Source organism: Mobula birostris, chromosome 10, assembly GCF_030028105.1.
Source record: "Mobula birostris isolate sMobBir1 chromosome 10, sMobBir1.hap1, whole genome shotgun sequence".
Classification (NCBI taxonomy): Eukaryota; Metazoa; Chordata; class Chondrichthyes; order Myliobatiformes; family Myliobatidae; genus Mobula; species Mobula birostris.
Window position 1 is genome coordinate 39,508,506 of NC_092379.1, and position 24,670 is coordinate 39,533,175.

The window sequence follows — 24,670 nt, forward strand, 5'->3', positions numbered from 1 at the left end:
CCAGGCAACATCCTTATAAATCTCCTCTGCACCCTTTCTATGCTTTCCACATCCTTCCTATAGTGAGGCGACCAGAACTGAGCAGAGTACTCCAAGTGGGGTGTGACCAGGGTCCTATATAGCTGCAACATTACCCCTCGGCTCTAAACTCAATCCCACGGTTGGTGAAGGTCAATACACTGTATGCTTTCTTAACCACAGAGCCAACCTGCACAGCAGCTTTGAGTATCCTATGGACTCGGACCCCAAGATCCCTCTGATCCCCCACACTGCCAAGAGTCTTTTTCTTCATTAATCTTTTCATTGATTTAAAAAAAGCTTAAATACAAATCAAGAGGAGAATTCATTCAAATATATATATCGGTAACAATATAATCCAAGATTAAGATAGACATTGTCAAAATCATAGATATTGTTAAACTAGTATAAAATATATAATAAAAAATGAAAATAACAATTGTCTTAGCAGTTTATGAAGAGAAAGGAAAAAACATTGGGTTTTAAATGAAAAGGAAAAAGAACCCACTACACTAAAGAAACAAAAAAAAAGAGGACTGGGCAGTCCATTTTCAGGATACGATCAAGAAAGAAAGAAAGACTTTCTGATGAAATCTAAAACTTTGAAAAAAAGACTGAAAGAGTAATAAATAATTAAATGAAAATATTGGATAAAAGGTCACCGTATTGCTAAGAGCCTTACCATTCATACTATATTCTGTCATCATATTTGACCTACCAAAATGAACCACCTCTCACTTATTTGTGTTGAACTTCATCTATCACTTCTCAGCCCAGTTTTGCATCCTATCAATGTCCCGCTATCCACACTATCCACAACCCCGCCAACCATTGTGTCATCAGCAAATTTACTAACCTAATCCTCCACTTCCTCATCCAGGTCAATTGGTGGCCATCAAGAGGTCCTGGTTTCTTCTGCTGAATGGACTGTGGGTGCTCGTCAAAGTGGTCTCCCAATCTGGGCCGGGTCTCACAGGTGAAATGTTGCCTCACCTGGAAGGACTGTTTGGGCCCCGAATGGTAGTGAGGGAGGAGATCCAGGGGCAGCTGTGGCACTTCTCCTGGTGGCCACCAATTTTAATTCTACCTCCCATTCCCATTCCAACATGTTGGTCCATGGCCTCCTCTACTGCTGCGATGAGGCCACACTCGGGTTGGAGGAACAACTCCTTATTCCGTCTGGGTAGCCTCCAACCTGATGGCATCAACATCAATTTCTCCTGCTTCTGGTAATGACCCCCCCACTTCACCATTCTCCATTCACATTTTGCTCCCTCACCTTATCTCCTTACCTGCCCATCACCTCCCTCTGGTGCTCTTCCCCCTTCCCTTTCTTCCATGGCCTTCTGTCCTCTCCTATCAGATTCCCCCTTCTCCAGCACTTTATCTCTTTCACCAATTTCTCAGCTCTTTACCTCACCACTTCCCATCTCCTGGTTTCACCTATCACCCACAACCTTGTACGTCTTCCCCACCTTCTTACTCTGATCTCATCTTTTTTTTCTAGTCCTGATGAAGCATCTTGGCCCAAAACGACAACTGACTGGTACAAGCTGACAGGAAGGTGACAGTAACTCAAATCACCTCACGTTACAACAGTGGTGTGCAGAAGAGCATCTCTAAACACACATGTCGAACCTTGAAGTGGATGGTGAAGAATACCATTTTCACAATACCAGTAATATTATTGAAAAAAAAATAACGTTGACTTGCAGTCTATGCAGAAGTAAACATCATGGTACCTGCAGCTGCCTAAATTGACATACAGTGGCAGGAAAACGTTTGGGCACCCCGGTCAAAATTTCTGTTACTGTGAATAGTTAAGTGAGTAGAAGATGAACTGATCTCCAAAAATCATAACGTTGAAGATGAAACATTCTTTTCAACATATTGAGCGAGATTAGTGTATTATTTTGGTTTTGTACAATTTTTGAGTGAAAAAAAGGAAAGGAGCACCATTGAAAAGTTTAGGCACCCCAAAAGATTTGAGCTCAGAGGTAACTTTTACCAAGGTTCCAGACCTTAATTAGCTTGTTAGGGTTATGGCTTGTTCACAGTCATCGTTAGGAAAGGCCAGGTGATGCAAATTTTAAAGCTTTATAAATACCCTGACTCCTCAAACCTTGTCCCAACAATCAGCAGCCATGGGCTCCTCTAAGCAGCTGCCTAGCACTCTGAAAATTAAAATAAATGATGTCCACAAAGCAGGAGAAGGCTATCAGATGATAGCAAAGCATTTTCAGATAGCCGTTTCCTCAGTTCGTAACGTAATTAAGAAATGGCAGTTAGCAGGAATGGTGGAGGTCAAGTTGAGGTCTGCAAGACCAAGAAAACTTTCCAAGAGAGCTACTCATAGGATTGCCAGAAAGGCAAATGAAAACCCCTGTTTGACTGCAAAAGACCTTCAGGAAGACTTAGCAGACTCTGGAGTGGTGGTGCACTGTTCTACTGTGCAGCGACACTGAAGAAATATGACCTTCATGGAAGAGTCATCAGAAGAAAACTTTTCCTGCATCGTTACCACAAATTTCAGCATCAGAAGTTTGCAAAGGAACATCTAAACAAGCCTGATGCATTTTGGAAACAAGTCAATGGTAGAATTGAGTTTTCTTCAGTTGGCAATTCTTCTAGAAGTGCCAGGATTTGTTTTCCTCAAAGACCATTTCTATATTTTAAAGATTCTTTGCTTCCTGCAGGGAGGAGGTGTGAGGCTATTTGGCTAACCATTGGTGGGAAGGTAATTTAGATTAGGAATCAATTAAAGCCAATTGTACGGACAAATGTCAACTTTCCCCTTATTATTCTTTTGCCTCGGAGAACAATTTAGAGTGATTTCTTTTTTTTAATCCTAACTTGCCCAAAGAGGTGAATATTAATGCACTGGGATCACGAATGTAATTCTGTGTCGTTTTCTTTTCTGTGTACATTGGAACAAAAAGTCTGTCAGACACAACTGTTTCATTCAATAAATCACAAGACCCACCCCAACTGAAATTTGTGGCCAATGATTATAATCAATGATGGGAAGGTTCAAATAATGAAGTGCTTCAAATATTTGGGATAGCATGTTTTAATTAGTTTTAATCAGTGGCTGATGTCATCACAGTGGGTCATGACATCACAATGGCTGATGTCATCACAGTGGCTGATGACATCACAATAGCTGATGACATCACAGTGGCCAAATCAGAAACCATGAGAAATATTTTGGTGTTGATATCAGATAAGAAGCACAAACTGTTGTGTCTCAGTCTTCAGCTAGGAAATAATAGAGAGCTAAAGAGGTGATAACTCCCGAACAAAATGGGGTTGAGATGGACCAGATGCTTGCTCAGGCAGGATGAAGAGGAAAGATCTCAGGTAATTCCAAACTTGTCAGCAAGTGTTCAGTGTCCAGCTGGCCCCCATTTTTTGAACGTTCACTTTACGACTCCTCGCTGTTATGAAAGACCAAATTAGTTACCGGTTTTCGCTGACAAGAAGGTGTTTTCACTGTTACAAAAAAATGCAGCATGCACCCCGAGCAGCGAGAGTGGTGAAAATAGCGTTCAGCATTTCTTGTGAAGCGAGCCGTTATAGAGGCAGCGCGCACCCTGAGCAGCGAAAAGTGAAAGCGTTCAGCGTTTAGTTTTGCAGCCAGCCGTTATAGAGGCAGCGTGCACCCGGAGCTGCAAGAGTGGCGAAAAGCCAAGCTTCTTCCCCGGGAACTACACTCAGCATCTCAGCATTAAGCTGCCATAGCTTTGAACTGCGTGAGATTTTCGCTACAATTGACAATGCTGCAATGATTGCAGAAAAGTATGACTTTAACTTTGAAAGGGCACGTAGGTTCAGGGCAGGTTTGCAGGATGTTTTGAGTGCTTACAAAGAACTGTATGATAGAAAGATGTGTGAACGTTCCAGCATGCTGGCTGTCTTCTTGACTCTGCTAAGTGAAACTACGCTGTACATCAGTGGTCCCCAACCTCCGGTCCGCGGACCGCTACTGATCCGCAAAGCATGCAGTGGTGCAGCGATAGCCGGAACGCACCCAGAAAAGTGCTGAAATAAACAAGCTAATTAATTAGGTGCCGCCTGGCATGTAAATGTCGGCCCAGATCAGAGACGATGCAATCAGCACCTAATTAATTAACACACATAAAAGTTGCTGGTGTACACAGCAGGCCAGGCAGCATCTATAGGAAGAGGTGCAGTCGACATTTTGGGCCGAGACCCTTCGTCAGGACTAACTGAAGGAAGAGCTAGTAAGAGATTTGAAAGTGGGAGGGGGAGGGGGAGATCCGAAATGATAGGAGAAGACAGGAGGGGGAAGGATGGAGCCAAGAGCTGGACAGCTGATTGGCAAAAGGGATATGAGAGGATCATGGGACAGGAGGCCTAGGGAGAAAGAAAGGGGGAGGGGGGAAGCCCAGAGGATGGGCAATAATGGATGGGGTACGAGGGGGAGGTGGGGCATTAACGGAAGTTAGGGAAGTCACCGTTCATGCTATCAGGTTGGAGGCTACCCAGTCGGAATATAAGGTGTTGCTCCTCCAACCTGAGTACGGCTTCATCTTTACAGTAGAGGAGGCCATGGATAGACATATCGGAATGGGAATGGGAATGGGACATGGAATTAAAATGTGTGGCCACTGGGAAATCCTGCTTTCTCTGGTGGACAGAGCGTAGGTGTTCAGCGAAACGATCTCCCAGTCTGCGTCGGGTCTCACCAATATATAGAAGGCTGCATCGGGAGCACGGGACGCAGTATACCACCCCAGCCGACTCACAGGTGAAGTGTCGCCTCACCTGGAAGGACTGTCTGGGGCCCTGAATGGTGGTAAGGGAGGAAGTGTAAGGGCGTGTGTAGCACTTGTTCCGCTTACAAGGATAAGTGCCAGGAGGGAGATCGGTGGGGTGGGATGGTGGGGACGAATGGACAAGGGAGTCGCGTAGGGAGCCATCCCTGTGGAAAGCGGAGGGGGAGGGAAAGATGTGCTTAGTGGTGGGATCCCGTTGGAGCTGGCGGAAGTTACAGAGAATTATTTGTTGGACCTGGAGGCTGGTGGGGTGGTAGGTGAAGACAAGGGGAACCCTATCCCTAGTGGGGTGGTGGGAGGACGGGGTGAGAGCAGATGTGCGTGAAATGGCAGAGATGCGTTTGAGAGCAGAGTTGATGGTGGAGGAAGGGAAGCTCCTTTCTTTAAAAAAGGAGGACATCTCCTTCGTCCTGGAATGAAAAGCCTCATCCTGAAAGCAGATGCGGCGGAGATGGAGGATTTGCGAGAAGGGGATGGTATTTTTTCAAGAGACAGGGTGAGAAGAGGAATAGACCAGATAGCTGTGAGAGTCTGTAGGCTTATAGTAGGCATCAGTAGATAAGCTGTCTCTAGAGATAGAGACAGAAAGATCTAGAAAGGGGAGGGAGGTGTCGGAAATGGACCAGGTATTCAAGGACTCGGCAGCTAACCTCAATGAGTATGCCTCAGCTGTCACAGACTTCTTTGGAAATGCACGGAGAACTGTGTGTCTCACAAGACGATCCGGGTATTCCCTAACTGGAAACCATGGATGAATTATGAGGTCAAATCCCTTTTAAAGGCTGGAGCTGCGGCTTTTAGGTCCGGGGATACCAGTGGCTACACAGAATCCAGGCGTGAACTCCGGAAAGCCATTAGGGGTGCCAAGAGGCAATATCGAGCCGAGTTGGAAGCCCAGGTTAACCAAAGGGATGCCAGTAGACTATGGCAGGGTCTAAATGAGATCACTGGGCACAAAGAAAAGGCTGGGAATTTCTTGTGTGATTCTTTCAAGGGTAACATGTTTGAGATGAACATTAAACTTTGAGGGTTTGGGCTAATAGGTTGCAGCAGGTTAGTGAAATATATGGAAGGATATAATGGGATGCATTGAAAGGGCAGGGAGGGGGCAATCCAGTGGACGGATGTACAGAATTTAAGTTGCTGGATGTTAAATGTTTGCAAGCTTCCTGCCCATCTAATCTTTATTTTATCAAATCAGAAAATACTAACAGCTCGGGAACTAATCTATTTCCATTCTCTTGCCCTTGTGCAGTCTGCTTCCTCAGAAGACAGTGCCCCTTCATCAAACGAAGCTGATAGAAAGACTAACACCAGCCCTAGTTTACAGTCATGCCAAGGATCCTGCAGCTCGTCTGACGAATCTGTATCCATGACACAATCAGGTATGAAGTTTCTGACAGCTATGTGTGAGCTTTTCAGTATTATACTCGGTAGGTACTCACAGAATTCCATGTAAGCACAGCTAACATTACAGCTCAGTACTGATGGGAGAGTCTCAGTAAATCTAGTTGCTCATGAAGGGTTGCAATTGTCCATATCAGCAGAATTGTATTCAGCTGCAAACTGTAATCTCGAGGCCTGGTCTATCACTCCTTTTGACCATTACTATCAAGCTAGGGACCAATGCCAGTTCAGTGGTGAGTATAGAAAGAAGTTTTACAAGTTGCATTGGGTGGATCTGAACTGAATAGAGCTGCTACACAGAACCATCAGCTTGTTAAATGGCAAAAGCAGCATGCAGTAAACAGATGCATCACACACAATGCTGGAGGAACTCAGCAGGCCAGACAGCATTAAAGGAAAAGAGTAAACAATCGATGTTTCAGGCCGAAAACCTTCACGACTGGAACGGAAGGAAGAAGGAGTCAGAAAAAGAAGGTGGGGGAAAGGAAGGAAGAGATACAAGTTGGCAGGTGATAGGTGATACTGGGAGAGGTGGAGCGGTTAAAGTAAAGAGCTGGGAAGTTGATTGGTGAAAGGGGTAAAGGGTTAGAGTAGGGGGTATTTGATAGGAGAGGACAGAGGACCATTGAAGAAGGGAAGGAGGAGGAGCCCCAGTGGGAGGTGATGGGCAGGTAAGGAGATGAGGTGAGAGAGGGAAACGAATGGAGAGGAGGAGGAGGCAGCTACTGGAAGTTTGAGAAATTGACGTTTGTGCCATCAGGTTGGAGATCACCCAAACAAAAAATAAGCTCTTTGCCGCTCCAACCTGAGGGTGGCCTCACAGTGACAGGAGACCATGGGCTAACATAATGGAATGGAAAGTAGAGTTGGAATGGCTGGCCACCGGAAAATCCCGCTTTTTGTGGCAGATGGAGCGAAGCTGCTTGACAAATGTCTCCCAGTCTGGTCTGATCAATATATAGGAGGCAACACTAGATACTATAGGTGATCCCAACAGACTCACGGGTGAAGTGTCGCCTGGCGTGGAAGGGCTGTTTGAAGCCCTGAATGGTAGTGAGGAAGGAGGTGTAGGGGCAGGTGTGGCCCTTGTTCTGCTTGCAAGGATAAGTGCCAGGAGGGAAATCAGTGGGGAGGGATGAGTGGACAAGGGAGTCGTGTAAGGAGTGATTCCTACGGAAAGATGTGCTTGGTGGTGGGCTCCCTTTGGAGATAGCAGAAGTTGCAGAGAGTTACGTGTGGGATGCAGAGGCTTGTGTGGTGATAGGTGAGGACAAGAGGAACCCTATCCTTCGTGTGGCGGCAGGTGGAAGGGTTCAGGGTGATTTGTGCAATGTGGTTGAGGGCTACGTTGATAGTGGAGGAAAGGAAGCCCTTTTCTTTGAAGAAGGAGGATATCTCAGTTGTTCTGGAATGAAAAGCTTCATTCTGGGAGCAGATGCAGTGGAGATGGAGGAACTGAGGCCAGGGAATGGCATTTTTGCAAGTGATAGGGTGGGAAGACGTCTTGTCCAGAGAGCTGTGAGAGTCAGTGGGTTTGTAAAGAGTATCAGCAGATAAACTGTCTCCAAAGATGGAGACGGGGATCGAGAAAGGGGTGAGAGGTGTCAGAAGTGGGCCAGTTGAGGGCAGTGTGGAAATTGGAGAAAGTTGAGGAAATTGATGAGCTCAGCATGGGTGCTGGAAGCAGGACCAATGCAGTTATCTTTGTATCGTAGGAAGAGTTGTGGAGTGATGCCCATTTAGGTTCGAAACATGGACTGTTCCACAACTGTTAACTCTCTTCCATAGCTGTTGCCTAGCCTGCTGAGTTCCTTCAGCATTTTCTGGGTATTACTTTGGATTTCCTATATCTGCAGATTTTCTCATCTTCAATGAAGAGTTCAGCAGTTCCCCAACCAATGGATCTGATCAAAGTTCTGCCACCCTGGATCACACAGTCGTGATGGTGATAGGTTAGCTAACATGAGGACACTTCTCCAGTGAAGATCCCCACCTTCAATTAAACCAGAGCCTGGAATGAACTTTGTGAAACTATATTCAACTCGAAGAACTGAGTGAATGATGCATCTGTGCTTCCTCCCAAAGTCCTCACTGTTATAATGGTAGTTTTCAGCCAAATCAAAGAATGAGCAAGTAGCAGGAACAGCAATAATAATGAAAATGGGTAACCTCTGATGTGCCGTGCTTAAAGTTGCACTTCAGAACTAAATGCCTAGCATGCCAAGCATATCCAGTACAGGTCTGTCAGTGGCAACTACATGTCCCTAGTTACGTTCTATCCACCAAAAACAGAGTATATCCGATCTGGCTAATTACTGTCCTATCATAAAAGTAATGGGAGGTGTCACCAACTGTGCTCTTAAGGGACATTTGCTCTTCAGTAATCTGTTCCCCCATGCCCATTTTGACTTTCCAGGGTCAGAGTTAGTGCAGTATTTACAGGTGATTTGAGTGACTGCCTTTAATGAGGCTGTATTTGACAGGGTGTGGGATTAAATAGCCCGAATCAAATTGAACTCTGGAAATCAACGTGAAAACTACACTGGCAAGATTTGTACCACACAAAGGAAAAGGTTTAAAAGCAGTGGTCAGTGAGTTCTAGCTTTGGTTAGTGAACTGCTGCGTGTAATCTATTTTGCAGCAAGTGTTTCTCTGCCTATTGATGCAATGCTCACCATTAGCTTCCATTTTTTTAAAAATCCAATTTTATATTTAAATTGTTTCCTGATGTTTCCCTGCTTATGATCTCAATGAGTCCACAACTGTATTTGCTGTTGAGAGTGTGAGCCACGTCTCCAACGAGGCCGTGACTCTGGCCGGTCGGTGTCCGACGAGGTTGGGGCTTTATGTGCGTAATTGGTATTTTGGGGGATATCAGTATTTCTTTCCTTCCCTGTTTGCCCTTCATCTGTCGGCTTACTGGGCCAATTAAGAAGACATTTAAGAGTCTATTGCCTTGCTCAGCTGTGTGTTAGTAGTATTCTGAGCTATAAGAGTGCATTTAGTGAGTTATGGATCTGATTGCACTGTACAGTGACAGCTTTTGATTATATTTACGGGAGAATGGTACCAGGAGGACAGTGTCAAAATCAAAATGCATTTCCTGCCACTGGGGATCTCAGGACATGTGTGATAAACAAAACAAAATCGTATGTGAGAGTTTCCATTTAATTCTGGCAGCTATTAATGCATTGAATCAGGTGGATTTTAATTCGAAATTTAAGCTTCAAGTAGCAATAAATGAATAGAAACTGAGTAAAATTGTTAGTTGATTTCACCCTGCTGAGGTATGTATTTTGAATGATAAATAATTGGTTGAATTGGAAGCTATTACCTATTATAACTTTGATTTGATTGCATCCTGAACAGAGAAAGCATCTGAGCAGAGTGATATCGAGGGCAGGATTCATGCACCTAAAGATGATCTGAGGAAACATAAACCTATTGTAAACAAATTGAAGAAAGGGCAGAAGCTTCGGAAGGAGAGATTGAAGGCACAGGAGGTCAGTCTCATTAACGAACTAAGGGTAAGATTGTCGGCGTACTCACCTTGACTGCCCTGCCAGTCTTTGATTAGGGCAATAAGAACGTTGTATGTATATACTACCCCAAAATCAATTTGCTATCCACAATATTCATTTTTTAATTTGGAAAATTGTTGAGGAAATTCAGTAACACACATCAAAGTTGCTGGTGAATGTTTATGTGTGTTGCTTGAAATCCTAGCATCTGCAGATTTCCTGGTGTTTGAGGAAATTAAGTACATGATTATTCAAAGGACTTGATCTACCTTTATTCTTTTTGTTTCTGTTCCATTGCTGGAAAATCCTTTATATCACCCTCAACTCATTCTTAAGGCCCTTTGCATTGCTATATTGCTTCTGACTTTCAAAAGTCTTTGAAAAGTATGTAGCATTCAATAGTGCGTTCGGTTGTCTTTCCCCAGTTGCTGCTATTCTCCTGCTTTGTATCTGCTATGTTAAAGCAGCAGGAGGCAATGCTTTCTGAAAGTTTGGGGAAATCTGGATTGTTGCAGTCTTTACAATTTATTTTTTACAGCATTTAGCCAAATTGATTTGCCATCCTCTGAATATTTTCAGTTGTCAGCCTTGATTAATTTACCAACTAAAATTGGATTGATTAAGTTGAAAATGCTTTTGCTGATTTGTTGAGTTTGCAGCCACTGTCTTCGTATGCCGATGGAAAGCTGTTTCCAATATCCTGAGACATATGTGAATTTTGGACTGTACTTCATATTGGTTTCCTTCAGGTTTTGGTGTTTTGTTAATTGTGGCTGGTTGGTGGGTGGGTGAGCTGTAAATATTTTGTGTGTAAGGTGGGGTTGGGGGTTTCGATGTTACTGTGACTGGTCTGTTTTGCAGGCGAGGGGGTCGGGGATTGTTATTGTTTCTTTTCTTTGTCGTACTGATGGTGGGGAGAGTTGGTGTCTTTTCTTTCATCAACTCTCATGGTCTTTCTGTATTTCAGGGCTATCTGGAGAAGACAAGTATCAGAGTTGTACGTGCATACTTTGACAATAAAATGAACCTTTGAACATTTCACCGTTTTCTTTCTCTTGTATTACCAGTCCTGTGATGAATCGATTAAAAGGACTCCAGCAAAACTAAGCAAAGTGTCCAGTTCCACCAAACCACAAATCAAAACCCCTTCCTCCATTGCTGCTGAGAAGCCCAAGGCTGAACCACTTTCTCTACAAAGGTAATGTCACTGGGCAATACAGCCTTAGTTGGAAAAGGACTTCTCAGAATATTGGTAGTGTCACTGTTTTATAAGTTAAACATAATGGGATACCTTCTCCCCTATTGAAAGTACTTATTTTTAAATTAGGTTGCACGTGACTGTTGTTCATTTATTTAGCAGACTTCTTTAAAGAGTAGTACAGTATTTTCTACTGAGGAGGTGGAGCATGAAACAATGACAGTGACTTTTGAAATATTATTTCAGTAATTTTGTTTCTCTCTTTTTAGACACTGCTTCACCTGCTGAATATTTTTTCATTCTCTTTACATTTCCAGCACCTGCGATATTTTGATTTCTGTTTTCAAAAAGTTTACTAAATTTCTAGCAGGTTTTCTTTCAAGAGCTGATTGTTCCATCCAGTGACATAATTCATTCTATTCTGCAGTTTAATGATAATCTGTGAAATTTGCTGTGCTCCTGAGTCTGTGGGATTTGGCTCAGAAATGTTGTGAGTAGCTTGCTGTAACACGCACGGAATCAGGCAGAATTTGTGAAAAGAAAAGCAGTCTACAATGTCGATCTGCGATCCTTCGTCACTGCAAAATTCCAAAGACAATATGATATTTATCTGCCAAGCTCTTAAGCTCAAAATTAGTTTTCTGCTTTTTGTTTTCAGGGCTGAATCTGAAAAGAGCTGGAAATCGCTTCCTGAGGGTGAAGGATCTAATGTGTCATTGAGTTGCTTTGTTAAAAAGGGTACGTCTGCATCTCAAAATGTTCTCTCTGTAAACACCTGAGATGACACATTCCAAAAACACTTGATAAAAGAAAGTTTTTTAAGTTGAAAGTTTACAAGTATAAACACTTTTAAAAATTAGTTGAACAACTAAATTGTGTTTCTAAAAATAAAACCTACCTGCCTATTTCCTAAGCCAAGCTCATAGAACCATAAAAATAAATATGTTGGGAATTGCATCTGTGATGGTCAAGAAAAGAGCTACCCATTCTAATTCCACGTCCTACCTCAGGCTCTGTAGCCCAGTTGATCACAGCGCTTCAGATATTCATTTACTTTTTAAATATGAGGGGAATTTATGCCTTGGAAGTATTTCAGATCCCTCTACCATCCTCTGAGTGAAAATACTTTTAATACTACTAGCAGTTACGATGGACCTCAGTTTTTTTTTAATCCCCCTGTTCAGGAAATAAGCCCTTCTCATTTCTGCCATTTGATCCTCCCAATTTTATACATCTCAAGACTAGAAAACAACCCAAGCTTATCCAATCTTTCCTCCATAGCTACAATTTTCCAGGCTTAACATTATCTCTTGTAAGACCGACCTGGGCTCCCACAATCCAGGCTATTCATATGGTACGGTATTGAAGGATTACTCTACCAATAGAGATGCAATGGTAACCGGAAGCCTGTCTGGTTTTATCAATGTAACAGATAATGTAGTCCCAATTTTAAAAAGAAGTAGGAAGTGTTCTTCCTCCAGTTCTTGCCAATGTTTTTCTGGCAACCGACACTTAGAACATTATCTGGTCTGCAATCTCTCCATCACTTCAATCACTTTCAGTTACTTGGCCCAGATCACTTTATTTTCACTATGGGTTTAGTGTTTATACATTTTCATCCCCTTCCAGGAAGTCCTTAATGTTCTGCTTCTTTCTAGACAACAGACCTCATCAGTTCCCCTTCATCACCATCTTTCCTCACCTGGTAGAACTAGTTCTTACTCTCAAGTTTGACTTAGGTTTCTCCCACTTTCTCCAAACTAAAGGTGAAGCCTCGGACAGTTGCATGGGCCCCAATTAAACATGCCTTTTCAGCAGTTATATGGGACAATCCATGTTTCAAGCCTTCACTAGTAACGCCTTGGCTTCCTGCATATGGCGTGCACGCAGTAGCTTCATTTCGGGTACAGTGAACCAGATGCCCGATATGTTAACTCCACCTGCTCTCCTTGCTGATCTCCAGGGTCCCAAGCTTAAACCTCTCAGGCTGGGGATTGCCCTGCAGGTGATAGGGCATGGTCCTCAATTTCTCAACTCCCAGCATGCCCAGTAACTCGTAGATGAGTCTACTCTCGAAGTCCCATCCCTGGTCGCTATGTATCCGCCTGGAGAAGGCCATAATGCATGAAATACTTCTCCCATAACACTTTTGCCACCGTAGTCGCCTTCTGGTCCTTGATAGGAAAAGCCTGAGCATATCCAGTGTAGTGGTCCGTGTTGCTGGCATCGGGTTCTATAGACAGGAAATCCATACACACCAGGTCCAGGAGCCCTGCACTCTGCAGGTATGACCGAGGAGCTGCCTGCACAGGCAGTGTCTTCCAGCGTATGCAGCGAATGCACGACTTGCAGTCCTCTTCAACCTCCAACTTCATTCAGGGCCAGAAAAACCATAGGTCTTGTCCACCCCCAAATGTCCAGAATCATCATGAAGTGAACTCAACGCAATGCTCCGATACTTCTCAGGCAGAACCAGCTGGCAACGCCGAGGTCGGTCCGGGGCTGACATGGCCGGTATAAAATTTGGTTCTTTAACTTCAAACGAGGCTATTCTCTCAGTAATGGAGGTACTGAAGCTGGTTTTGTCTTCTCCGCCTGCGCCATATCCCCCTTTCCAAATACATACCAGATAGTGCCAGTGCCCGGATCACCTCACTGAGCAGCTGCCACTCCTCCAGAACTCAATTCCGGCAGCTGCTTGCTCTTCAGAGCAGTCAGGTTACAGTAAACTGGAGGTAGGGCATCATCAGAAGCCCCCAAATGATCCACTGCTCGATCCGCCCTTTCCTTTTCGTCGGCCTTCACGGTGATGGCAAACTGACACATGGCCTTTATAACCCTTATTTTGTTGTGTGGTTAGTAGAGAAACCAAATATAAAAGACAAAGACGCCACTCTTGTTAAAGTTAACAGTTTGTGCACAAAAATCTTTGGAGCTCACGCCTCCGGTGTTCCTCCTCAATGACCTCCGCCGAAACGTTGCCAACCGCTGGACCCTCGAATTCCCGTAGACTCCGTCCGGTGATCACCGGGCACTCCCCACACTCGTTCTACCTCCTCACTCGCCTCGACCGAAAAACCACAAAAGCTCGGTTCCCAGACAAACAAGATAGAATAATGTGTCTCTCGTTTGGTTAGTTCCCTGTTATCTGTAGTTAAAACCCAAATATCGCAGCTACAGAGAAACTATTACATCAGCAGTTAGCATTACAGAGACGCCATTTCATTAGCCTTAGCAGTTAACATTACCAAGAACCCTACATGTGTTAGTCGGTATGTGTTCTAAGACTGGGGCTCTCAGTACATGTGTGATAAACAAAACAAAATGGTATGTGAGAGTTTCCAATTAATTCTGGCAGCTATTACTGCATTGAATCAGATAGATTTTAATTGGAAACTTAAGCTTCAGGTAGCGATAAATGAATAGAAACTAAGTAAAATTGTTAGTTGATTTCTCCCTGCTGAGGTGTATATTTTGAATGATAAAGAATTGGTTGAATTGGAAGCTACTACCTATTATAACTTTGATTTGATTGCATCCCTAACAGGGACAGCATCTGCCAAGAGATCTAGTGTAGACAAATTGAAGGAAGTGCATGAAAAGTATCAGGAGGAGAGATTGAAGGCACAGGAGGCCAGACTCAGTAAAAAACTAGAGGTAAGATTATTGTTATACCTTCTTACCTTGACTGTCCTGCCAGTCTTTGATTAGGGCAATAAGAAAGTTGTCTGTATATACTACTCCAAAATCAATTTGCTATCCACAATATTCATTGTTTAATTTGGAAAACTGTTGAGGAAATTAAGTATATGGTTATTCAAAGGACTTGATCTAGCTTTATTCTTTTTGTTTCTGTTCCATTGCTGGAAGATCCTTCATATCACCCTCAACTTATTCTTAAGGCCCTTTGCATTGCTATATTGCTTCTGACGTTCACAAGTTTTTGAAAAGTATGTAGCTCATTCCACACTCTCACCACCTTCTGAGTGAAGAAATTCCCCCCTCATGTTCCCCTTAAACCTCTCACCTTTCACTCTTAAACCATGGCCTCTGGTTGTAGTCCCACCCAACCTAAGTGGCAAAAATCTGCTTGCATTTACCCTAGATCCTTCATACCTCTGTCAAATCTCCTCTCAATCTTCTATGTTCCAAGCAATAAGGGCCTAACCTATACAATCTTCCCTCATAACTCAGGTCCTCCAGTCCTGGCACCATCCTTATAAACCTTCTCTGTACTCTTTCAACTTTACTGACATCTTTCCTGTGGGTAGGCAGCTGAAAGTGCACATGACACTCCAAATTAGGTCTTACTACTGTCTTATAGAATTTCAACATAACATGCAAACTTACCTTGATTTATGAAGCCCAAGGTGCCAGAAGCTTTCTTCATGACCATATCTACCCATGGCACCACTTTCAGTGAATTATGGTCCTGTATTCATGGAAATGGATGACCAAAGCAGAGGCTCGGCATCTGTAGAAAGAGAAACCATTTAATGACTGGGCTCGGGACTTGTGCTGACGAGAATAATGTTGTGCGGTGCCCAGTGGAGTGGCCAGTAATATCTTTTTTTTTCCAGAATTCTGTTCAGGGTTGGATGGCATTGATCAATTTCATTTCTTTCCTTTCCCCAGTCACGGTTGAACAACATAAAGCAACTGTCCACAATTGCCTTGGCCTTGGGGGTAGAGCATACCCGGAATGAGCTGCTCCCACTTCTGACTGGTAGGTACAAAGCTGCGTGTGGTTGGGCTGCTTCGGTTTGAACAATCGCCTCTCAGAGTCACCTTGCCACTGATTTCTCGTCTAGATGCAGACACCATTTTCGATGAAGACGAGGCACTGCTGGCATTAGCGGAGCAACTAGGGAGCTTCACGGTGCTCGTTGGCGGACCGGAGTATGTTCACTGTTTGCTGGTAAGAGCGGTCGTACATTTACAAAGCACTGCACAAGACGGACACGCGGTTAATGCCATTGAAGTGGTATTACTGTCTTAATAAAGGTTAATTTCCAGAAGATGATTCTCAAAGCAGCAGGGTTCCACAGGCAATGATAAAGTAAGTGACTTTATAATGAGTCATAGAAAAGTTCAGCACATGTTCCCCTTAAACATTTCACCTTTCACCCTTAACCCATGACCTCTAGCTGCAGTCTCATCCAACCTCAGTGGACAATGACTGCTTGCATTTACCCTATCTAAACCCCTCATAATCTTGTCTCCTTCTGTCATATCTCTTTGCAATCTTCTATGTTCCAAGTTAAAAAGAAGTCCTAACATATTCAATCTTTCCATATAACTCAGGTCCTCCAAACCCGGCAATGGCCCTGTAATCTCTCTTTGTTATGATGGGTTGCTTGAATGAGGGGTAAATGGACACATACAGAACCCTCTCTGCTTTTATTGTTTGCAATAAAATCTTTGAGGCAGATGAGGCTTTGTGCCACCCCAACATATTTGTAGGCACGAGAAAGTCTGCAGATGCTGGAAATCCAAATCAACTCTCACAAAACGCTGGAGGAACTCAGCAGCTCAGGCAGCGTCTGTGGAAAAGAGTAAGCGGTCGATGTTTCTGGCCGAGACCCTTCTTCAGGACCTGGTTAAAATATTGGAGGGGTGTATCATTGAGAATTGCTGCAGTGAAGTGTAGTTACTCTACCCCTGATCCAGGTTCACCCACGCAGCCTGTTGGAAAACATACACGAACTGATACCGTCCCCCGAACACTGAAACCTCTGCTCTGTATTGACCAAATATACGTTCAACATGAGCCCAACCGGGGGAAACAAAACACAGATTTTAATGCCCAAATGCAATGGTCCTATGCATTAAATATTTATTTAAAATAACATACTTGTATTGTTTTTAAATACCCGTAATGGGGAACAAGATTCTGAAATTAAATAACGAGGGCCTCAGGCTATTACAGGGCATAGATCAAATTGAAATGATTTTCAGTGATCAGTTCATCATAGGACAATTCAGAATTAAAACAATGAAATCAATTTATGAAACCACCAAAGTAGCTCGATCAATGAGGTTTAACCAGGATGCTGCCTGCTTTAGAGGAAGTGCTGCAACTTTGTCAGACTCTGGGTGGGCCACGTCTGGAGTATTGCATGCAGTTCTGATTGTCCCACTATAGGAAAGATGTTGGGGCTTTGGGGTCGATGCGGAAGAGGTTCGCCAGAATGTTGCCTGGTTTAGAGGACGTGTGATCATGAGAGCTGGATAAACTTATGTTGTTTTCTCTGAAGCGCTGGAGGCCGAGGGGAGATCTGCTAGAGGTTTGTAAGATTATGAGGAGCATGTGCATAGATTAAGTAAAGAGGAGTATCTGTTTCCCAGGATTTAAATGTCTAATACCAGAGGTATGCATTAAAGGTGAGAGTGGGTAGGTAGGTTCAAGGGGGATGTGAGGGGTAAGTTTTTTTTACCATCAGAGTGGTGGATGCCTGGAATACATTGACTGGTATGATGGTAGATGCTTTTCAGAGACTTTTGGATAGGCGCATGGGTATGAAAAAGATGGAGGGAGATGGACATTGTGTAGGTAGGAGGGATTAGTTCTTGGTGGTTTTTGATTTTCTTTTTAGCTGGTTCAGCACAACATTGTGGGCCGAATGGCCTGTTTCTGTACTTTACTATTCCATGTTTCACTTTATTGTTTGCAGTGGTTTCAAATTAGACATTCCAGCGTCAGTATGTTGCGTATAGAGTGTGTACGTTCTTTTGTATTGATACTCCTTTCAAAAATGTTTTCTTTTTGTGTAAAATTACCTGCGAGTACAGGCAGAGAATTCTTAAAGCATTTACGTAAGGAATCCAATTTGCTCATGTGTGGGTGGGGGCTGTATATAAAATATCACAAACTTTTAGCAGTGTTTCTTGAAGAACGCTGAGATGGCGTGGCTTTGTATTATAGAAAATAGCAATTCAGAAACGTTTTCTCGGAGCCCCTGTGATGCCTGCAATTCTAAACTGAAACGTGGGCACAGTTGTTGTTTGAATAGTTCTATAAGATATAGGTGCAGAGTTAGGCTATTTGGCCCATCGATCCATTTTCCCCTCTCAGCCCCAATCTCCTGCCTTCTCCCTGTATCCTTCCATGCTGCGATTAATCAAGAGTCTTATCAATTTGTCTTTCAATCATGGCTGATCCTTTTTTCGCCTCCTCTGCCCCACTCCCCAGTCTTCTCCCAGTAACCTTTGATGCCATGAACCTATCAAGAACCTATCAATCTCTGCCTTAAATATACCCAATGACTTGATCTCCACAGCCACCTGTGGCACAGAATTCCACATATTCACCACCCTCTGGCTAAAGAAATTCCTCATCATTTTCATTCTAAAAGCATATCCCTCTATTCTGGGGCTGTGCCCTCTAGCCTTAGACTCCCCTGCCATAGGAAACATCCTCTCCACATCCACTCTATTCAGACCTTCCAACATTTGATAGGTTTCAATGAGGTCTCTTCTCATTCTTCTGAACTCCAGCGAGTACAGGCCCAGAGCCATCAAACGCTCCTCACGTGACAAGCCTTTCATTCCCAGTATTATTTTTGTGAATCTCCTTGAAACTCTGCACACTGTCAGCACCTCCTTTCTTAGATGAGGGGCCCAAATCTCCTCATAATACTCTAAATGATGCCTCACCAATACATTATAAAACCTTAACATTACATCCCTGCTTTTATATTCTAGTCCTCTGGAAATGACTGCTAACATTGCATTTGCCTTCCTCAGCCTGCAAGTTAACCTTTAGTGAATGCTGCACGAGGACTCCCAAGTCCCTTTGCACCTCGGATTCTTGAATTTTCTCCCAATTTAGAAAGTAGTTTACACTTTTATTTCTTCTAACAAAGTGGATGACCATGGACTTCCCTCAAACTTTGGCAAAATTATTCTGACAGGCAGCTTCATGTTTATTTGCATATTAAAACCTCATAGGATGAACAATTATTGGTACTTAATTTGAAGATGAAATAGTAATTACTGATAATTAGGAATGTGTCAGTGTAATTTCCATTTAATATTAGTACAGAGTTTTCTGGTTAGGAACCTTGGGAATTTCTGTGATTGAGAAAATATGTCCTTTGATTTATACAGTTTTTGGTAGTTTGTGTTTTGTCCTCCAGCACGGCTCTATATTCTTCTGCCTTTAAATGTTTCTCTGTCTCATTTTCTTTATGAGAATTCCTAATTCTCAGCAATGTAAGAATTTATCTTAAAGATTGTTTCTAAATATTGTGTTTCTTAGAAGTAGAGTAAAAAGAAGATGTGTTTCAGTTTAATTCTTTCCCACTAATCAGCCTCCCTTGGAGAACCTGGCAACGGTGGAAAAATCGGTAGTACGAAATAAAGCCATCGATTCACTGCGAGCCATCTCCCACGAGCACTCTCCTGCAGACCTAGAAGTCCACTTTGTGCCACTGGTCAAGCGCCTGACTTGTGGTGACTGGTTCACGTCCAGGACTTCGGCATGCAGTCTTTTCAGTGTCTGCTACCCTCGGGTATCCAGCTGTGTAAAGACCGAGCTGCGTCAGTAAGTACTTTCCTCCCTTGGAATGCTGGAGATGAACATGATTGAAGTTGGCTAGGAATATTACAGTATTATTGTAGAAAATCTACATCCTGTAGTATCGCTCATTATGTACCGTGTCGTGTGGTGTGGGCGATCGTGGGTCTTTCCGTGGACACGATTGTTCTTGGCGAAGTTTTCTACACAAGTGGTTTGCCATCGCCTTCTTTCTGGGCAGCGTGTGTCTTTACAAGACGGGTGACCCCCAGCCCATTATCAATACGCTTCCGAGACTGTCTGCCTGGTGTCAGTGTCAGGAGTTGAGATCTGCACCTGCTGCTAATACAACCGTCCACCACCTGCTCCCACGGCCTCACGTCGTCCCGATCGGGGAGGCTAAGCGGGTGCTACACCTTGCCCTAGGGTGACCTGCAGGCTAGTGGAGGGAAGGAGTGCCTTACACCTCCTTTGGCAGGGACGTATTTCCTTCCTGCCACCCAATTTCAGTATAATTTGGTTTTATTGGCGATAAGATGCTACCACCATGGTGGACGGGACCTTGTTTTAACTGAGTGGGTAGAAGTTTCTAGTTTAGAGAATAATCAGCCCCAAAATAGCACAGAAAGTGTGGCATTTTTGTTTTTAATGACATAAACTGAAGGTTTTTTGTGTGTTTTTAGTGAGGAAGGAGCAAAAGCCGAGGTGCATCATAGTGGAGTGGTGCTCATCGCTTACTCTCGGCTGTGTGGTTGAAGTGGCCTTGTCATTTACAAAGGCGTGCTCTTTTTGAGAGCCGTGTCTTGTCAAGCCTGTTGCTCTGCTTCAGGGCCATTTTGATTAATCTGGCGCGCAGAGGATTTCACTTGTTCGGAGGTGTTTGAGTTTTGTCGGACGAGAAGGTTGCTTTGGTAACTGTGTGCCCCTGCAGTCCACAACCAATGGCTCTGTTCTGCTCCAAGTGCAGGAGTCCCACATCTGGGGTTCACTTCCAGCCGCTTTACTCCCTGAATTAAAATTTTTTGTGGCGTCATTTGTGTAAACTTTCAGACACAGTCAGTTGTTTCAGAAAAAGAGAGGGCTGTATGGTGGGGAAATTCTAGGCAGCTTCTAGAGTAGGTTACGTGGTCAGCACAACATTGTGGGCTGAAGGGCCTGTAATGTGCAGTAAATTTCTATATTCTGTTGCTATCTTGAAGTATTTCTCAGGATAAAATCTGAATACCACAAATATTGGATTTTTGGGTGGTGTGGTGGAGATGCGTCTCTACCAAAGGAGGTGTAAGGCTTCCTTCTGCTGGTCTGCAGGCCACCCTTGGGCAAGGTGTAGCTCCTGCTTCGATACCATCGACCCCTCCCGACCGCCCCCGCCCCGATCAGGGTCAGGTGAAGCCATGGGATCAGGTGGTGGATGAGCAGCCGGTGCAGATCACAAGTCCCGGTTATGCGACACCTGACGCCAGGTAGACAGTTTCTGAAGTGCATTGATAATGGGCTGGGGGTCACCCACCTTGTAAAGACACACACTGCCCAGAAGGCGGAAATGACAAACCACTTCTGTAGAAAACTTTACGGAGAACAATCAGGGTCATGGAAAGACCGTGACCACCCATAGCATATGACACAGCACATAATGATGATGGGTTTAGCAAAATATTTTAGTAGCTTCTGATTTAGAAACATTAATTGCAAAAATGTCAATTTTTAGTGCTTGTATTTCTGCTTGCGAATTGTTAAGTTCTGCATCAATGGGCGACTACTCCTATGTGACCTTTAATTTTATTTTTTCTGCAGACTTTTCCACAGCTTGTGCTCAGATGACACGCCAGTGGTCCGCCAGGCAGCAGCATCAAAGTTGGGTGAATTTGCAAAGGTTCTGGAGCTGGAGTTTTTGAAAAGTGACATTATACCCCTCTTCACTTCCCTGGCTTCTGATGAGCAGGTATGTAGTTGTAGAGCAGACACTGGGGTGGCAGCGGGAAGTCGAATTGAAGTGGGTGGCCATTGGGATACCCCGGCTGTCGCAGCGGAACCAGAGAAGGTGCTCGATGAAGAAGCCGCCCCCCCAACCCCATCTGTGTTGGTCCTCCGATGTCGAGGAGGCCACGGCAGGAGCTCCAGATACAGCGAATAGCCCCGAGAGGAAAGCACCGCTTCGCCTGCAAGAACAGTTTGCAGCCCTGAACGGAGGCAAATGGGCGAGTGTAGACCTTGTCTTGCTTTCGGGGAGAGCGGCGAGGATGAATGAGTGGCGTGGAACCCTGAAGGGTGGGGTGGGTGAAGGGGGGTGTGATTAGTGGCAGAGACCCCTTGCAGATAGCGGAGGATTGAGATTAGTCTAGGAGTCTATTGTGGGTGGTGGGGGCTACAGACACTGATGCGCTGGAAAGGCTTGTGGGGTGGGAATGCAGGTGACGTGGATAAAGGAAGCGTGGATTATAGTGAAGAAAGGTGATCTTATTCCCCATGGCTTGTCATGATTTATCTTGCTGAAGCTGCTGCTGTCACCTTGGCTTTATGTCACATGTGTATCAATTGCTTGTACTGAGGAGCCTCTGTATCCCACACGTCATGGCAGTGTGTGAAATAACGGAGAGCACTTGGCTCGTTCCGGTCACAGGCTGTCTGTCATTCCGCTCACTGGAGCAATTCCCCCCCCCCCCCCACCCCACATTACCGCTTGCATTTCACTGTATGGATGAGCTGGAGGTGGGAAAGATTAGTACGGATGGTGTGTCCGTGGCAAAGAACTGAGTTGCATCCGGTTAATACGTCCATGTACTCAATATGCTACGCCTTGTTAATGCCACTTCCTGCTTGCAAAGTTTCTGTTGTCGTAGTCTGCACCATCTGTTCACCTTTGTAACCGGGGTTCACAACCCTCTTTTACGCCATCGACCCCCTACCATCAACCGAGGGGCCCCAGGTTGGGAGCCCCTGCTTTATAAAGTTCCTTTGTCCACAGCAGATGGAAGCAGTGCCCGTCAATCTATCGACATGATTACACCATTCCAGTACTCCAGCTGGAGATGCTCCTCCAAGAAGGTGGTTATCTTGAGGCTTTTGCCTGAAGAGTGAACTGTTTAATCAGTGTGTGTCCTTTCATATTCCTCCAACCTAAAGTATCCCGGGCAAAAGGCTTGACGCAGTCCGCAGTCTCCTCGTGTACTAAGGAGCCAGAGTCGTACAGAAATGGTACGCTGAAGGGGAGCTGGGATGGACACTTTGACCCTCACCTAGCTTCTGGTTAACGGTTGGACGTGTGCTCCTTGGTGTTGAGTAAGCTTCTCTTCTGGTTACTGTCCAGTGACTCCTGGAAATAAACCTTCACATCTGTAGCCAAGGAGATGTTCACACTTGCTCCAGGTTCAGACCCCACCAATGATGGCTAGCGTATCAAAACAAGGATGTAATGTTCACATTTTATAAGGCTTCACTTGGAATATTGAAGGTAGTTTTGGGCCCCTTATCTAACAAAGGGTTTGCCAAGACAGGAGTGGGTTCAACGGAGGGTCACGAAAGTGATTGAAAGGTCCAGGATTGAAAGGCTTGTCGTTCAAGGAGCATTCGATGGCTCTGTTCCTGTACTCATTTGAATTCAGAAGAATGAGGGGGAGGGATCTCATTGTAACCTGTCAAATACTAAAAGGCCTCTAGAGTGCATATGGGGAGGATGTTTTTTATGGTGGGACAGCCTAAGACCAGAGGAAGCAATCTCAGAGCAGAGGTTTGTCCATTTAGATTGGAGATGAGGAAGGATTTCCTTATCCAGAGAATCTGTGGAATTCATTGTCACAGAGGAGAAGTCATTGGGTATATTCAGGGCAGAGAGGTTGATAGATTCTTGATTAGCCAGGGCATGAGAAGTGACCTGGTTGAAGCGTGTAAGATGATAAGAGGTATTAATCGTGTGGATAGCCGGAGACTTTTTCCCAGGGCTGAAATGGCTAACATGAGGGGGCATAGTTTTAAGGTGCTTGAAAGTAGGTATAAGGGGGACATCAGAAGTAAGTTTCTCACCTAGAGAGTGGTGGGTGTGTGGAATGCACTGACAACAAAGGTGGTAGAGATGGATACAGGGTTTTTTAAGAGACTCTTAGATAGGTACATGGAGCTTAGGAAAATAGAGGGCTATGCGGTAGGGAAATTCTAGGCAGTTTCTCGAGTAGGTTACTTGGTCGGCACAACTTTGGGGCTGGATAGCCTGTAAAGTGCTGTAGATTTCCGTGTTTCGATGAAGAGATATGGGGAGAAGGCAGGAGATTGGGCTGAAGGTGAAATGGATCAACCATGATGAAATGTCAGAGGAGACTCGATGTGCCAAATGGCCTAATTCAGCTCCTACATCCTACGGTGAAAAGTGACCACTTGGGTGATTAGCTTGGAGATTCACTCAGCAGAGAATGCTGCTTCAAGAGCAGGAGAAAGAAAATTGATTTATCAATAAATTTTTGCACTGTCATGACATTTGCTAATATACTAATCCAAGGAATGCTTCCATCAAAGGTTGCATGTTGATACACTCCAAATTTCCATTCCAGTACTTGTATCCTGGGAAGATTCCAGCACACATTGCAAAGTAATGAAACCTGTTGCTACTTTCCAGGTGATCTGAACGGATATCATCTGGGAAACAATTGTTATATTGTCAGTATTTATTTTTATGATTTTTTTGATGAGATTAGTTCTTCCTAATGTTAACTTCAGGAAATTAATTTTGTTTTTTAATGAAGAACCAGCTCAAACCCGGTTTGAACATCTTTTTCACAGGATTCGGTGAGGCTGTTGGCAGTTGAGGCTTGTGTGAGCATAGCCCAGCTGCTGCCCCAGGAAGACCTGGAAGCGTTGGTGATGCCGACCCTCCGGCAGGCAGTGGACGATGAATCCTGGCGTGTTCGCTATGTGGTGGCAGACAAATTTTCTGAGGTACGTGTTATTGCTAAAGCACAAAATGCATCTCTTTGGTATGATGATATGGTGCATTTATGTTTTAAAGCTAGTCTTTAAGTTTTCTGTTCCAGCTGGAATCCCTTCTGATTCTGTCAAAAGTCATGAAAACACGATTAGTTCCTCTAATACAGTTTTAAAAAATCATTAAATCAAGCACCTGCGTATTTTTAATATAATTGACTGACATGCCAAAAGGTGCTGAGATTTCTTTCCAGATTCATTTAATTAGCCTGTTTTTAAACATGGACCTGAAATACAA

General features: G+C 44.1%; 1 protein-coding gene across 1 annotated transcript in view; it reads left to right on the forward strand.

Annotated features, from left to right (window-relative positions):
* LOC140203608 (serine/threonine-protein phosphatase 2A 65 kDa regulatory subunit A beta isoform-like) overlaps window positions 1-24,670 on the forward strand; it is a 96,324-nt gene that overhangs the window by 22,315 nt on the left and 49,339 nt on the right. The window contains exons 3-11 of the mRNA XM_072269656.1: window positions 9,594-9,751; window positions 10,813-10,943; window positions 11,602-11,681; window positions 14,491-14,600; window positions 15,579-15,669; window positions 15,761-15,861; window positions 19,256-19,488; window positions 21,256-21,403; window positions 24,232-24,387. Coding sequence (XP_072125757.1) covers window positions 9,594-9,751; window positions 10,813-10,943; window positions 11,602-11,681; window positions 14,491-14,600; window positions 15,579-15,669; window positions 15,761-15,861; window positions 19,256-19,488; window positions 21,256-21,403; window positions 24,232-24,387 — 1,208 coding nt within the window. The remainder of the gene's footprint in view (window positions 1-9,593; window positions 9,752-10,812; window positions 10,944-11,601; window positions 11,682-14,490; window positions 14,601-15,578; window positions 15,670-15,760; window positions 15,862-19,255; window positions 19,489-21,255; window positions 21,404-24,231; window positions 24,388-24,670) is intronic.